An 18,333-nucleotide genomic window follows, 5' to 3' on the forward strand; every position below is an offset into this window, starting at 1 on the left:
ATTTTTTGCCATTTTCGCAGTCACCCTCAACTCACACGTTAAACAATGTTTTGTTTGTAGTTGATAGTCATGCTTTATGTGAGAGCATGTTGCAATGCCGATTTTTTTTAAAACACTACACATTTTTTTAAAATCTTGCAGATGTATCTTGTGATTTTTCCAGAGGGGACACGTTACATTCCAGAACTAACAAAAGTCATTGCAGATAGTCAATCATATGCTGCTAAGGAAGGTAAGGTGAACTTCAAAGAATTTTGGGAAGTGATGGAAAGTAAGCTGAAAGGACATATAAGAGCAAATGTGACAGAATTAAGTTATTGCTATAGGCTGCTTTAAAAAGAGGTCATCTACCCTAGACAGACTCAGTCCCACAGTGTAGCTGAAAGGGGACAAAATGGCTTTCTCTAGAAAATAGTGGGGTTTGGCCAGGAGCAGATAGATCCCAAAGCTACAGAATATAAGTTCCATTTCATTGCTACTGCAAATAGTATTTAAATGTTGAATGTATAAGCAAATACCCAGACAAGGAGATTTTCCCTGAACAATAATCAACATTTATAAAAGTCAAGGTGAAAAAATCTTACTACAAATATACAATGGCAATCAATTCTTACAATAATTACAAAGAACTTAGAATATATTACTGGGCATATTGTTTACAAGCACATAGGCTATGTTCTCACATTGTGCTAAATCATGGTTTAGTGAGATGTGCTTGAGCAGGAAAGAGCCACCATGAACCTTGGGGTTACATGCTCCCTGCTCCCTCTTTTCCTCCAGAGCAGCTGGGAAGCAGTGCACCCCCAAGACTCCAGAAAACACTTCAGTAGTGCTTACTTTCCGTTTTCCTGAGTCTCAGGGGTGCAAAAACTGCAGGCTGCATGAAGCCCGCTAATGTCTTAAATGCGCCCACACACACGTGCACCCTGTTCCCCCTGCCACTGCTGCATTCTCACCACCACCAGAGTGCAGCTTTGCCAGATCAATTAATAGCGAGAGGTGCGCAGCCACAAGAGAGGTCAGTGACACCATTGTATGCGTGCGGTGGTGGCAATGACATTGCCAGGAGAAATGGGCATAGCGGCTCTGTGCTTGCTGCTGTGAGAGGATGAAAGATGGTGGATGAGGAGAAGATCCCCATGGACTGAGAGAAGTGCGTGAGCCACAGCTCTGGTCCTGCTGCAGAGGGGAAGGGGTGCGTGGCTGTGTGGGTGTTTTGGGCAATGGGTGATGGTGGTAGGTGTTATGTGTGGATCTGGTGTTGAGAGGGGAGAGCGAGCCTTATATGTGGTTTAGGGGTCTGCAAGACCCTTTCACCTGAGGGGGTGGCAGCTTTTTTGAAATGAATTGAGTGAAGAAGTTTGTGGGCAGAGGCAAGTCTCTGGTCTTGAATCAAGGCATTGTGGCTCTGGAGGGGATTCTTTCTGCAGGATTATAGAAAGTGGTAGGGGTGCAGGTTGTTAGATGCTCTGATGCTGCTGTTACTCCTAAACAAGATTACAGCCCCGTGTAGAACAATTGATGTTTCTTATTGGTCGTCCCATTTCCTCCTCCTCAGCTTGCTCCATCCCTTCCTGTGTGTGTGTGTTTGTGTGTGTGTGTTCACACGTGCGACCCCTGGGCCTGCATCACAGGCATCTCTCGGGACTGAAAAGGTTGTGCTCCTGTGTTCTAGAGTGACTGTTTAGTCTTAGCTGAATTTAGATGTCTAGTCTCATAGTCTTTCACATGACAAATGTAGAAGGATATGAGACCAGACATTTAAATTTTACATGCAGCCAGACCTATAACATCTATAGTTCAAAATATTTTACAGAAGTTTACTTTGTGATGGCTTTGCTGGAATCCCAGTCTTAAACATTAGAACTGCTTGCTCTCCTAGTATAACATTATTTTGGAACATGGTTTTATGTACAACCCATCGTAAGTATTTATGTAGTGACGCTGCAGGACAGAATTTAGACTAAAGGTCGAACTGCACATTGCACATAATCCATGGTGTGCAGCTACATCTCCAGTTTTTCCTTAATTACAGCGGGGGTGGGGAATTGATACTGGGACCATACTGTGCACTATCTGCACAAAAATCATTCCCGCTCACAGCTGCAAGCATTGGGGAAAACAGTTTCTGTTGGCAGTAATGGGAACATTTTTCTAATACTTATAGCTGCACCAGGGGAGGGATCATGGTTGGAGAGGGAAGAGATGAACCTCCCTTCCCTATATGGTCTGGCCCCAATAACAATCATACATACCACACGTACCTGTAATTCAGGGAGAAACAGATGTAGTTGCACACTGTGCCTTAAGCATAATATATAATTTAGTCCATAGTCTCTAAAACAGCCTCCCCCAACATTCTTTCCTCCAGATGTTTAGGAGTACAACTCCCATCAGCCCAAAAAACATGGCCAGTGGCCATAGATGATGGGAGTTGTAGTCTAAAACATCTGGAGGGCATTGGGTTGGGTAAGGCTGCTGTAAAACCATGAGAATGAGATAACGATAGAAAGTACTTGTTGGCAACCAAATTAAAGTGTAGTTTGAATAGTCTGCAGCCCAGAACAGGGCTCTCATTCTTCATTATGCATCTTAAAGGGCACAAAGGATTCAAATATATGCGGAGTTGCAAGCCTGTTTTTTTTTAAACAAGCTATATATTTATCTTGGCTGACTTAATAATTTATCTTCCTAGCAACTTTATGTGTTTGGGTTATTTTATGTGATATTTTGTAGAAAGCTGGAGCACTTTTAGGTGTGTTGAACTGAATGCTTAGTAATAAAAACAATTGCTCTCATAACATTGTATTCAGTACCCATGGACTGGAACAACGTCTTGAAAACAACATGGTGGCACTTTGATGCAAAATTCACATGCTAAATGCAGTGTTATGCTTCAAAATATTTGCATAGTTTTATGTTGAACAAGTAAATGTTGCTGCAGTGGGCAGGACTGACCTAATACCAGTGTTTCCCTTGGTTATAAAAAGTGATAAAGGAACACTTTTGCAGAAGCAGTAAAAAGAAAAATAGCTCTTTGGAAAGTTGTTCAATGGAGTAACTAATTCCATGTTGTGCATAAAATGGAATGTCTTATTTACTCTGAAAATGGAGGATTTGAACATCCTTTATTCCCACTAAAGCAAGCCTCTTTTACTGCAGCAGCACTTAGACTAATAGAATAGCTTGAGCATTGAGCTGTACATTTCTAAAGGAGCATAATCAAACTCATGTTGTCAGATTTTTTTCCCTTACAAAAAATAAGAGCAAGACTCAGTAATCTCCTATTTTTAAAATATTGTTCTTGGAAGACAGAATTCTGTGAACAATAGAATACTCAAATTTTCATTGAATATTTCCAAATATAAAGGGAAGCCTTTCTCACTTTTAACTGCTTTAACAAAGAATTCTGATATCCCATAATGTGGTTGTGACAGTCATTGTATGATCCTTTGTATAAGGACTTAGAATAAGAACGTATCAGAAGTAAATCTGCCATATATAATGGGAATTTAGAGCTGTTCGTATTTTCTTCATGTTAATATGGTTTAAATAAGCAGAGAAAGAATACCAAATGGACTATAGTTGTGCTTAGAAGCCAACATGTAACCAAGTATAGTAAAAATCATGAAGGTATGTAGCTTCCTTTAGAGTACAGGGGGTATAGAATCATAGAGTAGTAGGGTTGGAAGGGGCCTACAAGGCCATCGAGTCCAACCCTCTGCTCAATGCAGGAATCCAAGTCAGAGCATCCCTGACAGATGGCTGTCCAGCCTCATCTTGAATGCCTCCAGTGTGGGAGAGCCCACCACCTCCCTAGGGAATTGGTTCCATTGTGGTATTGCTCTAACAGTCAGGACGTTTTTCCTGATGTTCAGCCAGAATCTGGCTTCCTGTAACTTGAGCCCATTATTCCGTGTCCTGCACTCCGGGATGATTGAGAAGAGATTCTAGCCTTCCTCTCTGTGACAACCTTTCAAGTACTTGAAGAGTGCTATCATATCTCCCCTCAGTCTTCTCTCCTCAAGGCTAAACATGCCCAATTCTTTCAGTCTCCCTTCATAGGGCTTTGTTTCCAGTCCTCTGATCATCTTTGTTGCCCTCCTCTGAACCCTCTCCATCTTGTCTGCATCTTTCTTAAAATGTGGTGCCCAGAACTGGACACAGTACTCCAGATGAGGCCTAACCAGTGCTGAGTAGAGGGGAACTAGTACTTCCCAGGATTTGGAAGCTATGCTTCTATTAATGCAGCCCAAAATAGCATTTGCCTTTTTTTGCAGCCACATCACTTTATTGGCTCATATTCAGCTGGTGATGGACAACAATTCCAAGATCCTTCTCGCTTGTAGTGTTGTTGAGCCACATATTCCCCATCTTGTAACTGTGCATTTGGTTTCTTTTTCCTAAGTGCAAAACTTGGCATTTATCCCTATTAAATGTCATTCTGTTGTTTTCTGCCCAGCACTCCAGTCTATCAAGATCACTTTGAATTTTGTTTATGTCTTCCAAAGTATTAATTACCCTGCCCAATTTTGTGTCATCTGCAAATCTGATCAGCATTTCCTGCATCTCTTCCTCCAAGTCATTAATAAAAATGTTGAAGAGCACTGGGCCCAGGACTGAGCCCTGTGGTACCCCACTCGTTACCTCTCCCCAGTTGGAGAAGGTCCCATTGATAAGCACTCTTTGAGTCCAATTCTGTAGCCAACTGTGGATCCACCGGATCGTTGTTTCATCTAGCCCACTTTGAGCTAGTTTGCTCATCAGGATATCATGGGGCAGTTTTTCGAAAGCTTTGCTGATGTCGAGGTATATGATGTCTACAGCATTCCCACAGTCCACAAGGGAGGTGACTTGATCAAAAAATAAGATCAGATTCGTCTGGCAGGATTTGTTCTTGACAAATCCATGTTGGCTTCAAGTAATCACTGCATTGTTTTCAAGGTGCTTCCAGATGGATTGCTTTATGATCTGCTCCAGAATTTTCCCAGGGATTGATGTCAGACTGACTGGTCTGTAGTTCCCAGGTTCCTCCTCCTTACCCTTTTTGAAGATAGAGACAACATTAGCCCTCCTCCAGTCATCTGGCACTTCACCCGTCCTCCATGATTTCTCAAAGATAATAGACAGTGGCTCTGAGAGTTCCTCTGCCAGTTCATTTATTACTCTAGGGTGCAGTTCATCTGGCCCTGGAGATTTGAACTCATTCAAAGTAATTAGGTGTTCCTTGACCATATGCCTATCAATCTCAAGCTGCAATCCTGCCCCTTCAGCCTGTACTTTGCCTTTGCTGGGGGGTCATAGACCCTCTTTTGGGAGAAGACTGAGCCAAAGTAGGAATTGAGCACTTCTGCCTTTTCTTTGTCATCTGTTATCATTTTGCCATCCTTATTTAATAGTTGAACCACCATTTCTTTCCTCTGTCTTTTACTATGCATGTAGCTGAAGAAAGCCTTTTTGTTGCTTTCAGCATCCCTCACTAGCCTCAGCTCGTTGTCAGCTTTAGCCTTCCTGACGCCATCCCTGCAATTCTGTGCCACCTGCCTGTACTCTTCCTTTGTTGATTGGCCTTCTTTCCACTTCCTATATGTGTCGTCTTTGGTTTTCAAGTCATCTCTAAGCTTTTTGTGAAGCCACATTAGCGTCTTCTGTTGTCTTCCACCTTTTTTTCTTGTTAGAATTGTTTGTAATTGTGCCTTGAGAATTTCCTTTTTTAAAAGCTCCCACCCATCTTGGACTCCTTTTCTCGTTAGAGTCGCTTGCCATGGGACCTAACTGATCATTGTTCTGAGTTTATTAAAATCAACTTTCCTAAAATCCAGGGTACACGTTTGACTACACTCGGCTTTTGCTTCCTTTAGAACCCAGAACTCAAGTATAACATGGTCGCTTTCCCCCACAGTTCCTGTAACTGCTACTTTATCTACCAAGTCATCTCTGTTGGTTAGGATCAAGTCAAGGATAGCCAATCCTCTAGTTCCTTCCTCTGCTTTCTGTAGGAGGAAGTTATCCGCCATACAAGTCAGGAATTTCCTGGAGGGGCCATGTTTTGCAGAATTTGTACCCCAGAAAATATCGGGGAAATTGAAGTCCCCCCATTACTACTATATCATGCTTCCTTGAAACCTTGGCTATTTGCTTTTCAAAAGTTTCATCCTCGTCTTCTCCTTGATTGGGTGGCCAGCAGTAGACTCCGACCACCAGGTTCATTTTATTCTTTGCTCCATTTATTTTGATCCAGATGCTCTCGATGGGGCTACCAAGCTCATCCTCCTGTATTTCTGTGCAGAGATATGTATTTTTCACATACAGTGCAACCCCACCTCCCTTTCTGTTCCTCCTGTTCTTTTTGAACAAGTTATATCCTTCAATTGCTGTATTCCAGTCATGAGAGTCATCCCACCAAGTCTCAGTTACACCCATCACGTCATAATTTCCCTCTTGTATTAAGAGTTCAAGTTCGTTCTGTTTGTTTCCCATACTCTGGGCATTAGTATATAGACATTGAAGACCATGTGTTTCATAGTCTGGCTTTCTTCCTACATGTTTGTGAAGACTATTATTGGGCGCTATTGGAGCTGTTCTCTCCGTTGTGGTACATGAGCCTTCGTCCATTGTTACCCCCAACTTTACCCCTTCCCCGTAGGATTCAGTTTAAAGCCCTCCTGCTGAAGTTCTTCATGCTGTGGCCAAACACATTCTTCCCATCCTTTGTGAGGTGCACACCGTCCCTTGCCAACAGCCCATCTTCCAGGAAGTATAGCCCGTGGTCCCAGAATCCAAATCTCTCGTGCCAGCACCACCTTCATAGCCAGTCATTCACCCGGAGTATTTTTCGTTCCCTTTCTGTCCCTCTTCTAACTACTGGAAGGATGGATGAGAAAACTATCTGGGTCCCAAAGTTCTTGAGTTTCCTTCCCAAAGCTTCAAAGTCTGACATGATTTCTTCGTAGCTCCGCTTGGTGGTATCATTTGTTCCCACATGGATGAGAAGAAAGGAATACCTGTCAGTGAGTGCAGGCAACCCTTCAGTAACATCTCTAATCCATCCTCCCAGGAGACAACATACCTGGCGAGTCCACGGGTCCTCACGACATACTTGTGTTTCAATCCCATGCAGCAAGGAGTCTCCCACTACTACTACTCTTCTCTTCTTGTTGTAGGCCTGGGTTTCATCACCTCTGCTTGACTGACCTTCAGCCTCTTGCTCACTCTCATGCAGGTTCCGCTGTAATTCTTCCTCTGCAGGCTGTCCTCCAGTCTCATCCTCAAGCACCTGGAATCGGTTCCATAGCTCCACTGCTTCTACTGGTGCAGAGTGGTGTCTAGTTCTTCTCCTCCTAATTGTCACCCTTTTCCAGGGAGTATCCTCTACAGCATTTTTCCTCACCTCAGCATTTCTCACTTCTGCTTCAGCTTGCTGTTGCTCTTCAAGCTTCTGGTCTTCACTTTGCTGCTGTAGTTCCACCATTCTGTCCAAGAACTCATCGTGTTCTCTTATTCCCCGGAGGGTCGACCGTCGCCGCTCCAGTCCTCTTACTTTTCTTCCAGCAGCATGCTTAACTTGCACTTGTTGCAGGTGTAGGCCATGTTGTTCTCAGGCAAGAAAACAAACATGGCACAGACCTTGCAGGTCACCACCACTGGAGAGTCTTGTCCTTTCATAGCCTCTTTTCCCTTTTTGTGTCTAGCTTTCTGATTGTTCTAGATTAGCTTGTGCCTGGCCCTCTACTCACTAGAGGTTAAAAGCAGAGTCCCACTGGTGTGGAAGTGTGTGTTGCAAGAAAAATAATAATACAAAAAAAAGTTTTAAAAAATGTTAGGGGCCTCCCCTTGACCTCCCCTGCCAAGCTCCCAGGCCAACTCCTGTTTGCTCCTCCTGTTTGCTCCCCCTGTTAGCTCGCTCTCTGGGAGCTTGCTTGCTTCCGTAGTCCCTGGACCAGCTGGAGCAGCTTCTTCTGCTCTGCTCAGCTGGGAGGTGGGAAACAGCCTCCCAGTTGAAGGGGGACCTACAGATCCATCATAAGCCTATCCAATAAGGACCCATCTGGATTCATGCCTGAGGTGGGCAGTTGAATCGGGTAGGGAAGATCAATCAAAGCAGCTGCTGTCATAGTTAAGAAGGTAAAGCAACAGTTACTGTCAAAAGTATGCATCTAAAAATGTAAACTTGAGGTCTCCAACATGGTGTCTGTGGTACAGCTCTTTGGTGCCCACCAGGGGCTGTGCCCCTTCTGATTTTTATTTTGTGTCTTAAGATTTTGTTTGTTTAAAAATGTTTTTAACTGGGAGGCTGGCATGCTGCAAAATGAAGTGCTGCCCTCTAGTGCTATCTTAATTTGGGTTCATGAGAGCAGTTTATGTTCTTGAGCTCAGACCCCACCTCTGCCTTGTAATTAGGTGCTTGGGTAAATTACTTTTTTGTTAGTCCCACTATTTGCCTTCTGGCAATTGGGTGTTTTGTGACCAACCCCACCCACCATGGCAGCCATTTTATGAATGGGTAAGGCCCCCCCAATGACAGCCATTTTGCGAGGGTGCTCATGACACTCTTTCAAATTCCAAATGTATCTGCCAACCCCAAAAGTTTGGGGACCTCTGTAAACTAAATACATAAGTAGTTCAAGGTGGCAAGTCTTGAAATGAGGAAGTCCTGAGTTTCAGGCTTCAGCTTACTGATTCTCCCCCATAGGCTGAAAATGTATACAAGAGAGGTCATAGTAGAAGCCTTTTGGGACTTGAGGGACACATACTTGAAGGTATTATGAAAGCTGGGAAGATTCTGTTATTTCATCCTCTTAGAAAGGATGAATAGTAAATTCTTAATTTGTAAGAATGCACTTTCATGTGCCATGGATGAAGGTGCCTTATTTGAGTGTGTCTCACTGCTCTAGAATTGCAACTACATTTTCTTAACATTTCACTCTTGAACTATGATCTCATGCAGTGGTTTTCATATTTGGTTTCTTTGGAAGCTTATCAGCTTGATAAGATGAGAAGCTTGACGAGAAGATCAGTAATGGCAGGCAAGCTTCCATGAAAGATGACTCACTTGCCACAACCAGTCATCCCCTTCAGTGTGCGGAGAAGATTGGGTGTGTTCTGGTAAAATAAATGCATGTCCTAGGGTGACGCTGAGGCCCAGCAGGCCTGGCTGCACCCTGTATGAACTCTGTGTGCACCCTAGAATATGCCTTCATTGCTCAGGGCTTCTGTGGCAGACATCTGGCTGTCAAAACACTAATACGATCTTCAGAATACAGAAAAGCAGAAATTGATGCATAAGTTTAAAACTACAGTCTGGTGGCTTCTATGATAGTGGCTCTTTCTCCTGTGCAACTTTTAATACCTTTTCACTTTAACCTTTCCTCTTACTTAGGGCTGGCAGTGTTAAAGCATGTTGTTACACCACGGGTGAAGGCTACACATATTGCTGTGGATTCAATGAAGAACTACTTAGATGCAATTTATGATGTCACAGTAGCATATGAAGGTACCTTGGACCACAAAGGACAAAGGAAAGCGGCACCATCCATGACAGGTGAGTAGGTACTATATAAAGAAACCCTTTCCTCCTCCCAGCCAGTTAAAGCGTGCAAATATCAATAAACAAGATGGAACTTTGTTAACTTGATTTCTTTTAGAACTACACAACTTGCAACCTGCCAAGCCAGCATCCATGAATTGAGGCCTGCCAGGTGCATGAGAACCCCTCTGTATTCTTTGCAGTCCCAGGCAGATGGGAAACAGGAAGTTTTTGGGTTTTGTAGCATACATACCATGTATGTATGCTACATACATACCATGTAAGTATGTATGTAACATACATACCATGTAAGTTTTGTAGCATACATACCATGTATGCACTGCAGGGTATTCCAGGTAAAATAATTCCTTTAGTCCTAAATGATACACAATCAGAAGCAGTCTCTTGTTTGTTCAGGGGTCTCCAACCTTTTTGAGCCAGCAGGCACATTTGGAATTTTTAGAATGAGATGTGGGTGCTCTCACAAAGTGGCTGCCTCGAGGGGAGTTTCCCTTTCACAAAATGGCTGTCATAGAGGCTGTGGCCAGTCACAAAACACCCATTTCCCAGAAGGCAAACTAGTGAGGCTAAAAGAAATCCAACTTTTCCAAGAACCTAAGTACAAGGCAGAATTCCAAAACACAAAACCATCCTTTTGAACCCACAGTTTTATGCTCCAACATCTATTTCATGAAAGGCACACTTCAAAACAAATCCCTTGGCTGTAGCCACCCACTATTTTTATTTTCTAAAAATGCCTCCCATTATTCTTGGAAATAAAAGTGGAGCAGCTCTGGAGGCTGGCATTTTGCTTTGCAGCATTCTTGCCTCCCAGTTGTTGTTGTTTTAATTTAAAAACTCCTTTAAAGTTTTTTTTTTTTAAGGGGGCACAGAGCCTGGCAGGCGCCAAGGGAGGTGTCCACAGGTACCACATTGGGGATCCTAGTTCTAGAAAGGCCAGTGTCCTGAAGGCACTCCACTAAACATTTACATTGGAGCTCAGTGGCTGATTTGCTTGACCTGTCTGACCTGATGTTGCTATGTGATGGATCAACTGTGTGAGTCTCTCTAGATAGCTTCTCATCAGGTTATTGTTCAAGGTTAGTGATGCCACACTCAGTTGTGATCTAGAAACAAGTTGAAAGAATCTCATGACTAGTTCTTATGGTGACAATAATGTGGTTTGATTTGCTATATTAAAAGTGGTAAATTACTTTTAAATCAAAGATATTACTTGTTACCTTTGATTTGTTGGAAATGCTAATATTGCAGCAGCCTATGTCTGTTGCCACTTATGCCTGTTTTGATGGTGCTTAGACAGTATAATATCATTCTTTTGGCAGTGGGTCTTCATGAAATTAGAAATTAGGCTAAATTGAGGTCTGTTGTTTGCTAAGGCTAAGCAGCCTGTGTCTGTTGCCACCTGTCTGTGTTTTTTGTTTTTAAAATGGCACCAAAGCAGCTGCTGAGAAAAGACAGTGCAGAAAAGGAAAGACTTTGGAAGTCTTATGGAGAGCATCAAAGGCTTCCCAAACCCCCTTTATTATGGCAAAAATGTTCACCCATGAAAATTAGCCACAGCTACATGTTCTACTTTTTTTAAAAAATGAGTCCACTAACCTGCATCTCAATGTAGATATTATTTGTTGGCGAAAAGGCAGCGTATGTTAGATATTTGAAGTGTTGTTTTTCTTTTCCTACATGTTCAGACTATGACAAGCTGTCACATTTACTGCAACAAGTCGATTGTTTTCTTCTGTACTAATCATGCCCTTACTTTTGAAATAAACATTCTTTGTCTTCTATCTGGAAATGACACCGCCTTCAGTATACTTTACATGCTCCCTTATGATTGGAACTTCTTTGTCTTTCCAATGAATAAACCTCTTTGTTATCAGGCATAAAGATTTAATTCAGCTGTTCCTGTAATGCTCTTGTATGACTGTTAAGTTCAGGAATCCACAACCACTCACACACAGGCAATCATAACTAGCCTCTGCCATTCTCCTGAGCTTGGAGCTGGGGAACAGGACAAGAGCTTTCAGCTTGTTTCTGATTCATGGGTAGAGCTCATTATCAAGCCTACCCTGGGGGAGTGGGGGTGGCAAGGGAGGAGTTCTTTTCCACCTCCATTGTGTCACCACGCAGAATAGATGCAAGCTGTTTCAGGTGGTGAAAGGGTTATTGCGGTCTGACCCTGAGAGGGAATTGATCACACCCTCAGTAGCTTGCTGTGATAAATTTGTAAGACATTTGAAGATAAAATTGCTCATATCCAACATGACTTGGGACTCCACTGTTATGCAGTTCCATTAACAGAAGTATCCAGAGCCCTGTCTGGTCCAGCTGTATTTGATGACTTTCAGTTTTTGAGGTTAGGATGCAGATAAGATGCTTGGACAAGTTAGATCAACCACTTGTATGCTCGACCTTTGCCTGTCTTGGCTTGTTACATCTAATAAAAAGGAGATAGCTGGTTGGGTTCAGGAGGTTATAAATTCCTCCTTGAGAGATGGAGTGGTACCAGCCTCTTTGACAGAGACAGTAATCAGGCCTCTCCGAAAGAAAGCTAGCCTGGACCCAGAAGTGGAAGACAGGTGTTGAATGCTTGCTGACATCCACTTCTTGGGCAAGGTGTTTGAGTGCATGGTTGCCGATCACCTCCAGGCATTTTTGGATGAAGCTGGTTTTCTAGATCCATTTTAATCCAGCTTTAGGCCCAGAAACTTTCTTGGTCATCCTGTAGGATGATCAGTGGCAAGAGAGGGACAGGAGTGTGACCCTGTTGGTTCTCTTGGATGTCTCAGCAGCTTTCGATACCACTGACCACAGTATCCTTCTGGGTCAGCTCTTTGGGTTGGGAACACTGTTCTACAGTGATTCCATTCCTACTTGGATGGCTGTTTCCAGAAGGTGGTGCAGGGAGATTATTGCTTTGCTCCATGGCAATTGTCACAAGGTTGTACAGGACTTTATTTTATCCCCATGCTATTCGGTATCTACATGAAACTGCTGGGGGAGCTTATGTGGCGATGTGGGCTGAGGTGCCCTCAATATGCAGGTGACACCCAGCTTTTCATCTAACCCAGGTGAGGCAGTGGATGTCCTGAACCGGTGCTGAGCAAGGTAATGGACTGGATGAGGACCAATAAACTGAAGTTCAGTTCAGACGAAACGGAGCTTGAACACCACTGTTCAGCAGTGTTCAACCTGTTCTGGATGGGGTTACATTCCTCATAAAAGATCAGGTGGGCAGCTCCTCAATTCATCATTGTCACTTGAGGCACAGGTGGCCATGGTGGCTAGGACTACCTTTTATCAGCTTAGATTGAGGTACCAGCTGCGACCCTGTCTTCACAGAGATAGCCTGGTGACAGTTATCCACATTAGTACAATGTGTTGTACAATGGGGCTCCCTTTGAAGATGACTTGAAAACCTAAGTTACTTCAAAATAGAGCTGCTAGGCTACTAACTGGTGCTGGTTGATATGATCATGTGATGTCGGTGCTTTGTCAGCTGCGCTGGCTTCCAGTCCATTTCTGAGGCCAGTTCAAAGGTGTTGACCTTTAAAGCCCTGAATGGATTGGGACCAGAGTATCTGAAGCAGGCATGCAGAACTTTTTAAAGGTGGGGTGAAATTGCCTCCCCCAGATGACATCAGTGAGCATGGCCCCGCCCCTAGTATTCCATCCCTGAATATCATCACTTCACCCCCTACTCTTTTCCCCCTTGTGCGTGCACTGGCTGGGTTCCTGGTTTTGTGTGATGTCTGGCACTTCTTGCCCGCTGTATGAAGTAACTCAGTCTATATTGGGAAGACTGGTTGCTCTTCCTGGTGCAGGCTGAGTCCTTGGCTTCACATGGTGCCCCTGTGGATGACATGTATAGCGACTCAGGCTATACTGAGAATAGCGACCACTCTTCAAGGCGCGGGACAAATTCCCCCGTGGATGCCACACACTGTGCGAAGTTACTCTGCCACTGTTGGGAAGAGCGTCCATTCTTTCAGCCACCAGCAAAGTTCCCACAGCCCGCATCCTCACTGTTACCTTCCATCTCAGATTGGAGGTAACAGCAGTGATGTCCTTGAAGGGAGGTGTCCTCCAAGAACCATATTGGGGTGCCCAGCAGCTGAATTGGACCCACAGGCTAGAGGTTCTGTATCCCTGCTCTAAAGGAATATCTTCTTCTGTATGAACCTGCTCTTAACATTAGGACATCTTCAGAGGGCCTCTTCCGGGTGTCTTCATGGAAGGAAATTAGGTGAGTGGCTACAACAGGGAAGGCTTCCTTTGTTATGGTACCCCATTTATAGAATGCCCTCCCCAAGGAGGCTCACCTGGTGCCTACATTTTTATCTTTTCTGTGACAAGCAGAGACCTTTCCCAGGCATTTTAGAGACTTATATTGATCTATTTCTATGCTGATCTATTTGTTGTTTTTATTATGCTTTTTTCTTTTAACTGTTTGTAATCTGCCGAAAGAATATTTGTTGCTGGGCAGATAAAAAACACACACAAAGAAACAGTTCTGCAAGTTTAGTAGGTCACATTATTTTTATAATTAAATTTTACTTTGATCTTTCCTTGGAGATAATGGGTGATTTCTCCCCCCCACCCCACCCCCCACCTAAAATTATCCCTGTAAGCCATTATGATTCATTTCTCTCCCCAGTACCACTAGCTGAATTATTGGTGTGCTAATGGTTTCAATATCCTTGCCATTTAATCTGTTTTAAATAGTCTTAATTCTTCCTTCCGTTTCTCATGATTATGTTGCTTCTGCAAGCAAACACAGATGCTTGGTTATGTTTAGTTTCTGTTCCTTTATTTCATATGACTGAAAGCTGTACTAGAAATAGTTCCTTTCAAGTCACTCACATTTTTGTTCCCATGAGAGTTCCTTTAACACATTCTAAATGGTTTCTGATTCACAGTAAGAAAGATGTCCCTAATCAAAAGCTTGAGGTATGGTTCTTAATTATGTTGATCCATGTGGAGGAGAGTTTTGTTTTATTCCTAGTTCTAAGAATAGTCTCCTGGCAAGTTTGGGAGAATTAAGCAGCCCATCAAATTCTGGCATTTCAAGCCAATATTCCTAGAGTTGAATGTAATTTGTACTTAATGAATTGCTGCAATGAGGTTTAGTTTTTTTAGCTTAATTACATAAGTCTTTGGGGAGCTGAGCCGATGTGAAATTAAGGGTCATGGGACTGCACAACCTTTAGTGGGTCTTATTATAGAATCCAGCTGTTCTTTCACAAAAACAGGAATGCTATAAATTGTTCTTATCCACTGGTAAGCTAAAGTAGTTACAGTGACATGGCATCTTAAAAAATGAATTGGTCTCTCTAAGATGAACTGCTTAATTAAAATAGTTCATTGAAACTCTTGATTATATCCAGTTGACCATTCTTGTAACAACACTGAAAAATGGGATTATGTGTTTTTTTGAAGTGGTGTTAAGACTAAGAACAGCATAGTATGGGGAAGAGAGTGGTGGTCCCTCCCACAGTTGCTTCCACACTTAGGGAAAAAGAAGTTACAGAGTTGCCACTTTAGAATAACATTGTGCCCTCCTTTTTCATGCTGTTACTGCAACACTGACATGTTGGAAATTGCAACCCAAGATAATGCTTTTCTGGGATTCACAGGCTAGAGTGGTACTGGGACGGCAGACTGCTGTGTGTGATTACTTTGTATTACGTGTACCTGTCCAGGAACCTGAAATAACCTTAACTATGTGGGGGGATAGAAAGAGCAATGGCAGTGTTCAGTTCACTGGTGGTATATGTTTCTTACCCACTTGTGTGTTGCAGGAGTATAGACAGGTGCAAGTTAGCAATTTTTGTTCTTTTATTCACAAATGCCAGAGTAGTACTGCAATTTTTCATGAAAGTCATGTTGCTTAATAGGTGAATTTAACTACAGATAAATAAGTAAGGATTTTACCTTGATGGCAAACTAAAGTGCTTTGTGGGGAAAGCAGCAGTGTAAGTTAATTAAATATGAATTGTATTTAACTTGGGGGGAGGGGGTAGTGTAGTTTACCAAATTGTCCTGCTTCTGTTGATCTTATTCTTGTGTTTTAAAGCTGCCCTGGAAAAATCCCTGGAAGGGTGGGATATAATTTTTTTAATGAGAAAAATAGAGTCCTTTCCCACCACCACAGTATTCAGACTTACTATGTATTATCTTTAAAAACAACATAGGTTATATATTGGGATTTATATTGTTCATGTGCAATAGAATTCTGTGATAACTGAATATCCAAAGCACATTAACCAGAAATAAAGCAAAAGCAAGTTCATAATCAAAATCTGACCAAATGTGTCTAGCATTCTTAGTAGCAGTACCCTCTTGGAAAACATACCGCTCATTATGTTCCATTGTTCAAATTACTGAATTTTGTAAAGCTTTAGAATTCAGAGCCTAATTGCTCTGAACTTGAAGCCTGTGGAATTCTTCAGAATTTTCCCCACTACTAAATACCATGATCCTCAAGTTCAAGTAGATTCAATCACAATTCATGTTTGTACCCAAAGTCTTGATTCCGGCTTATGTGGGTTAATTTTCACAACCCCTGCATGGAATTATAAACCACTTCTTTTACTTGTGAACTTTTGATATATACCTTATTATAACTCTTCAATATATACCTTCTAATTTTAGTAGAAGTTGATGTCTCTGAATTTGGCTGGGGAAAACCCACATATTGTGAACCTTGTTACTCAAGGTTCAAATCCTGGATCAATTTTCAAAGCCTGTTTCCTTTTAAAGATTGCTTAATTGGTGCACAGTCTCTGAATTTGATGTTAATTTTACTGAATAGCAGTGGAATTACTTGTGATGGGAGAAGGGTGTTCATTATACTCTTTTGGGTTTTAGACTTCCTTTGTAAGGAGTGCCCAAGAATCCATATTTATGTTGAACGGATTGAACTAAAGGATATTCCAGAAGAACAGATGTTGATGAGAAGATGGCTTCATGAACGTTTTGAAATCAAGGATAAGTAAGTAATGAAGTGACATAGCTCTGCATCTGGAATATTACTAGTCTAGCATCAGATTTTTCCATAAAACTCAACAAAATAGACTGTTACTTTAACTGATTGCTGTAAAGCACTGATAAAATGTTGTTTTGCAGGCCTTATATTTATATTTGAAATAACTGCTGATGCCATGACAGCTACAGACAATCTGTTGCAGAGGCCAGAGTGTTGGATTTGGATGTGAGAAGCAGGGGCTCAAATCTACAGTCAACTAATAAGCTTATTAGTGGTTATGAGACAGATCACCATCTCTCAGCCTCGTTTACTCTAGTGCAGGGCTCTCCAGTGAGGCACCCGTGGGCACCACTGCACTTGCAAGGCCAGGCTGAAGTGTCCACCAAGCTGTTTTCCCCCTCTGCAAGTGAATGAAGTTATTCTTCCATTGGGGCAACAGGGTCTTTGATGGGGATGACTTCTCCCTCCCTCCTGCCACCAATTTTTGGCAGGCTGGCTTTTTTTCACCCCATGTAAATGACTGAGAAAATTGGTCCATTGACTTGCTTGGGAACGTGGAAGCAGAGAGAAGGAGCTAGGGAGTGAAAAAGCTGCCAGGGAGGGAGGACCAAAGAAAGAAAGGCTGGAGAGAGAGAAAGAGGAGCCGGATGGATGAAGGGGGGTGGGAGAGAGAGGAAGGAGGAAGGAAGGAAGGAAGGAAGGAAGGAAGGAAGGAAGGAGGAGCCAGGGAGAGAAGAGTTAGTGGGAGAAAGAAAAGAGCCAGAGAGAGAAACTAGAGTGAGTAGCGCGCGCACACACAAGGTGCACATTAATGCGAGCGTGGACACACACACGCGCACACACACACACACAGATTGGGGGGGGTGTTCCCAACATTTTTGTGATTGGCCCTCTTCCCCACTACAGCAGCTAATATGTGGTGGTGTCCAGGACACTTTCTTTTTCAAAATGCCAAACATGCCCACCGTATTACAAAGGTTGCTGTAATGGGTGCTTGTGAGTATAAAGTGCCCTGAAGACCAAAAACTACAAAAAAATAGTATTCTTTAGTGCAGGGGTGCAGGTTTTTTTGGCCTCAGGGCCAGATTCCAGTTTGGAGAAGCTCTTCAGGGGCCACATTCCAGTGGTGGGTGGAGCTGAAAAATCACACACACCCCAAATTCCATTGTTACCAATTTAAAGTAGAAAGCATGTCTACTCAGAAGTAAGCGAAACATGTTTACTCACAAGTAACCAGGGCAAAGCTCTGCAGAACAAGGCTCAAAAAAGAGAAGGCCTAAATCACTCAGCAGCTTCCTCCCCTGGGCTTGACCCTGCTGCCCCACAGGAGAAAGCTCTCGTCTCCGATCAGCTGCTGAGAACAGCTTTTCCCTCTGTGGCAGAGGGTCAGGGCCAGGGGAAGAAACTGTTGGACTGGGTGGGGAACCCCCACGGGCCTCATCAGATGCACAGGTCAGAGGTTTCTCATCCCTGTTTTCACAGATACATTTTAAGACCGGGATAAACTGATGAATGGTGAAGTTGGCTTATTTTAGTATGTTTGTTTGGGAATGACAGAATGAATTCACATGACCACTTGATTCAGTATATAGCCTACCTGAACAAAGCCAAACTGTTGTCCTTTTCACTTGAATCCATTTTGCCCCATAGTTGTTTCATTTTGCCTACTTAAGAATAAGTGTGACTGATTCATATAGGGAATTTTGGCAGTATGTGAGCTTGCCATTTGTACATGTTGCTTATAGGTGACTACAAAGTTCTGTCCAAAATATGTGATGTGAAGTTTTCAGATGAGCAAGCT

General features: G+C 42.8%; 1 protein-coding gene across 1 annotated transcript in view; it reads left to right on the forward strand.

The window, feature by feature from the left end:
- AGPAT5 (1-acylglycerol-3-phosphate O-acyltransferase 5) overlaps positions 1-18,333 on the forward strand; it is a 40,056-nt gene that overhangs the window by 19,680 nt on the left and 2,043 nt on the right. The window contains exons 5-7 of the mRNA XM_084826802.1: positions 142-232; positions 9,380-9,541; positions 16,415-16,538. Of these exons, the coding sequence (XP_084682928.1) occupies positions 142-232; positions 9,380-9,541; positions 16,415-16,538 (377 nt within the window). The remainder of the gene's footprint in view (positions 1-141; positions 233-9,379; positions 9,542-16,414; positions 16,539-18,333) is intronic.

Source organism: Heloderma suspectum, chromosome 1 (assembly GCF_057233095.1).
Source record: "Heloderma suspectum isolate Gila_16-S chromosome 1, 16-S_ref, whole genome shotgun sequence".
NCBI lineage: Eukaryota > Metazoa > Chordata > Lepidosauria > Squamata > Helodermatidae > Heloderma > Heloderma suspectum.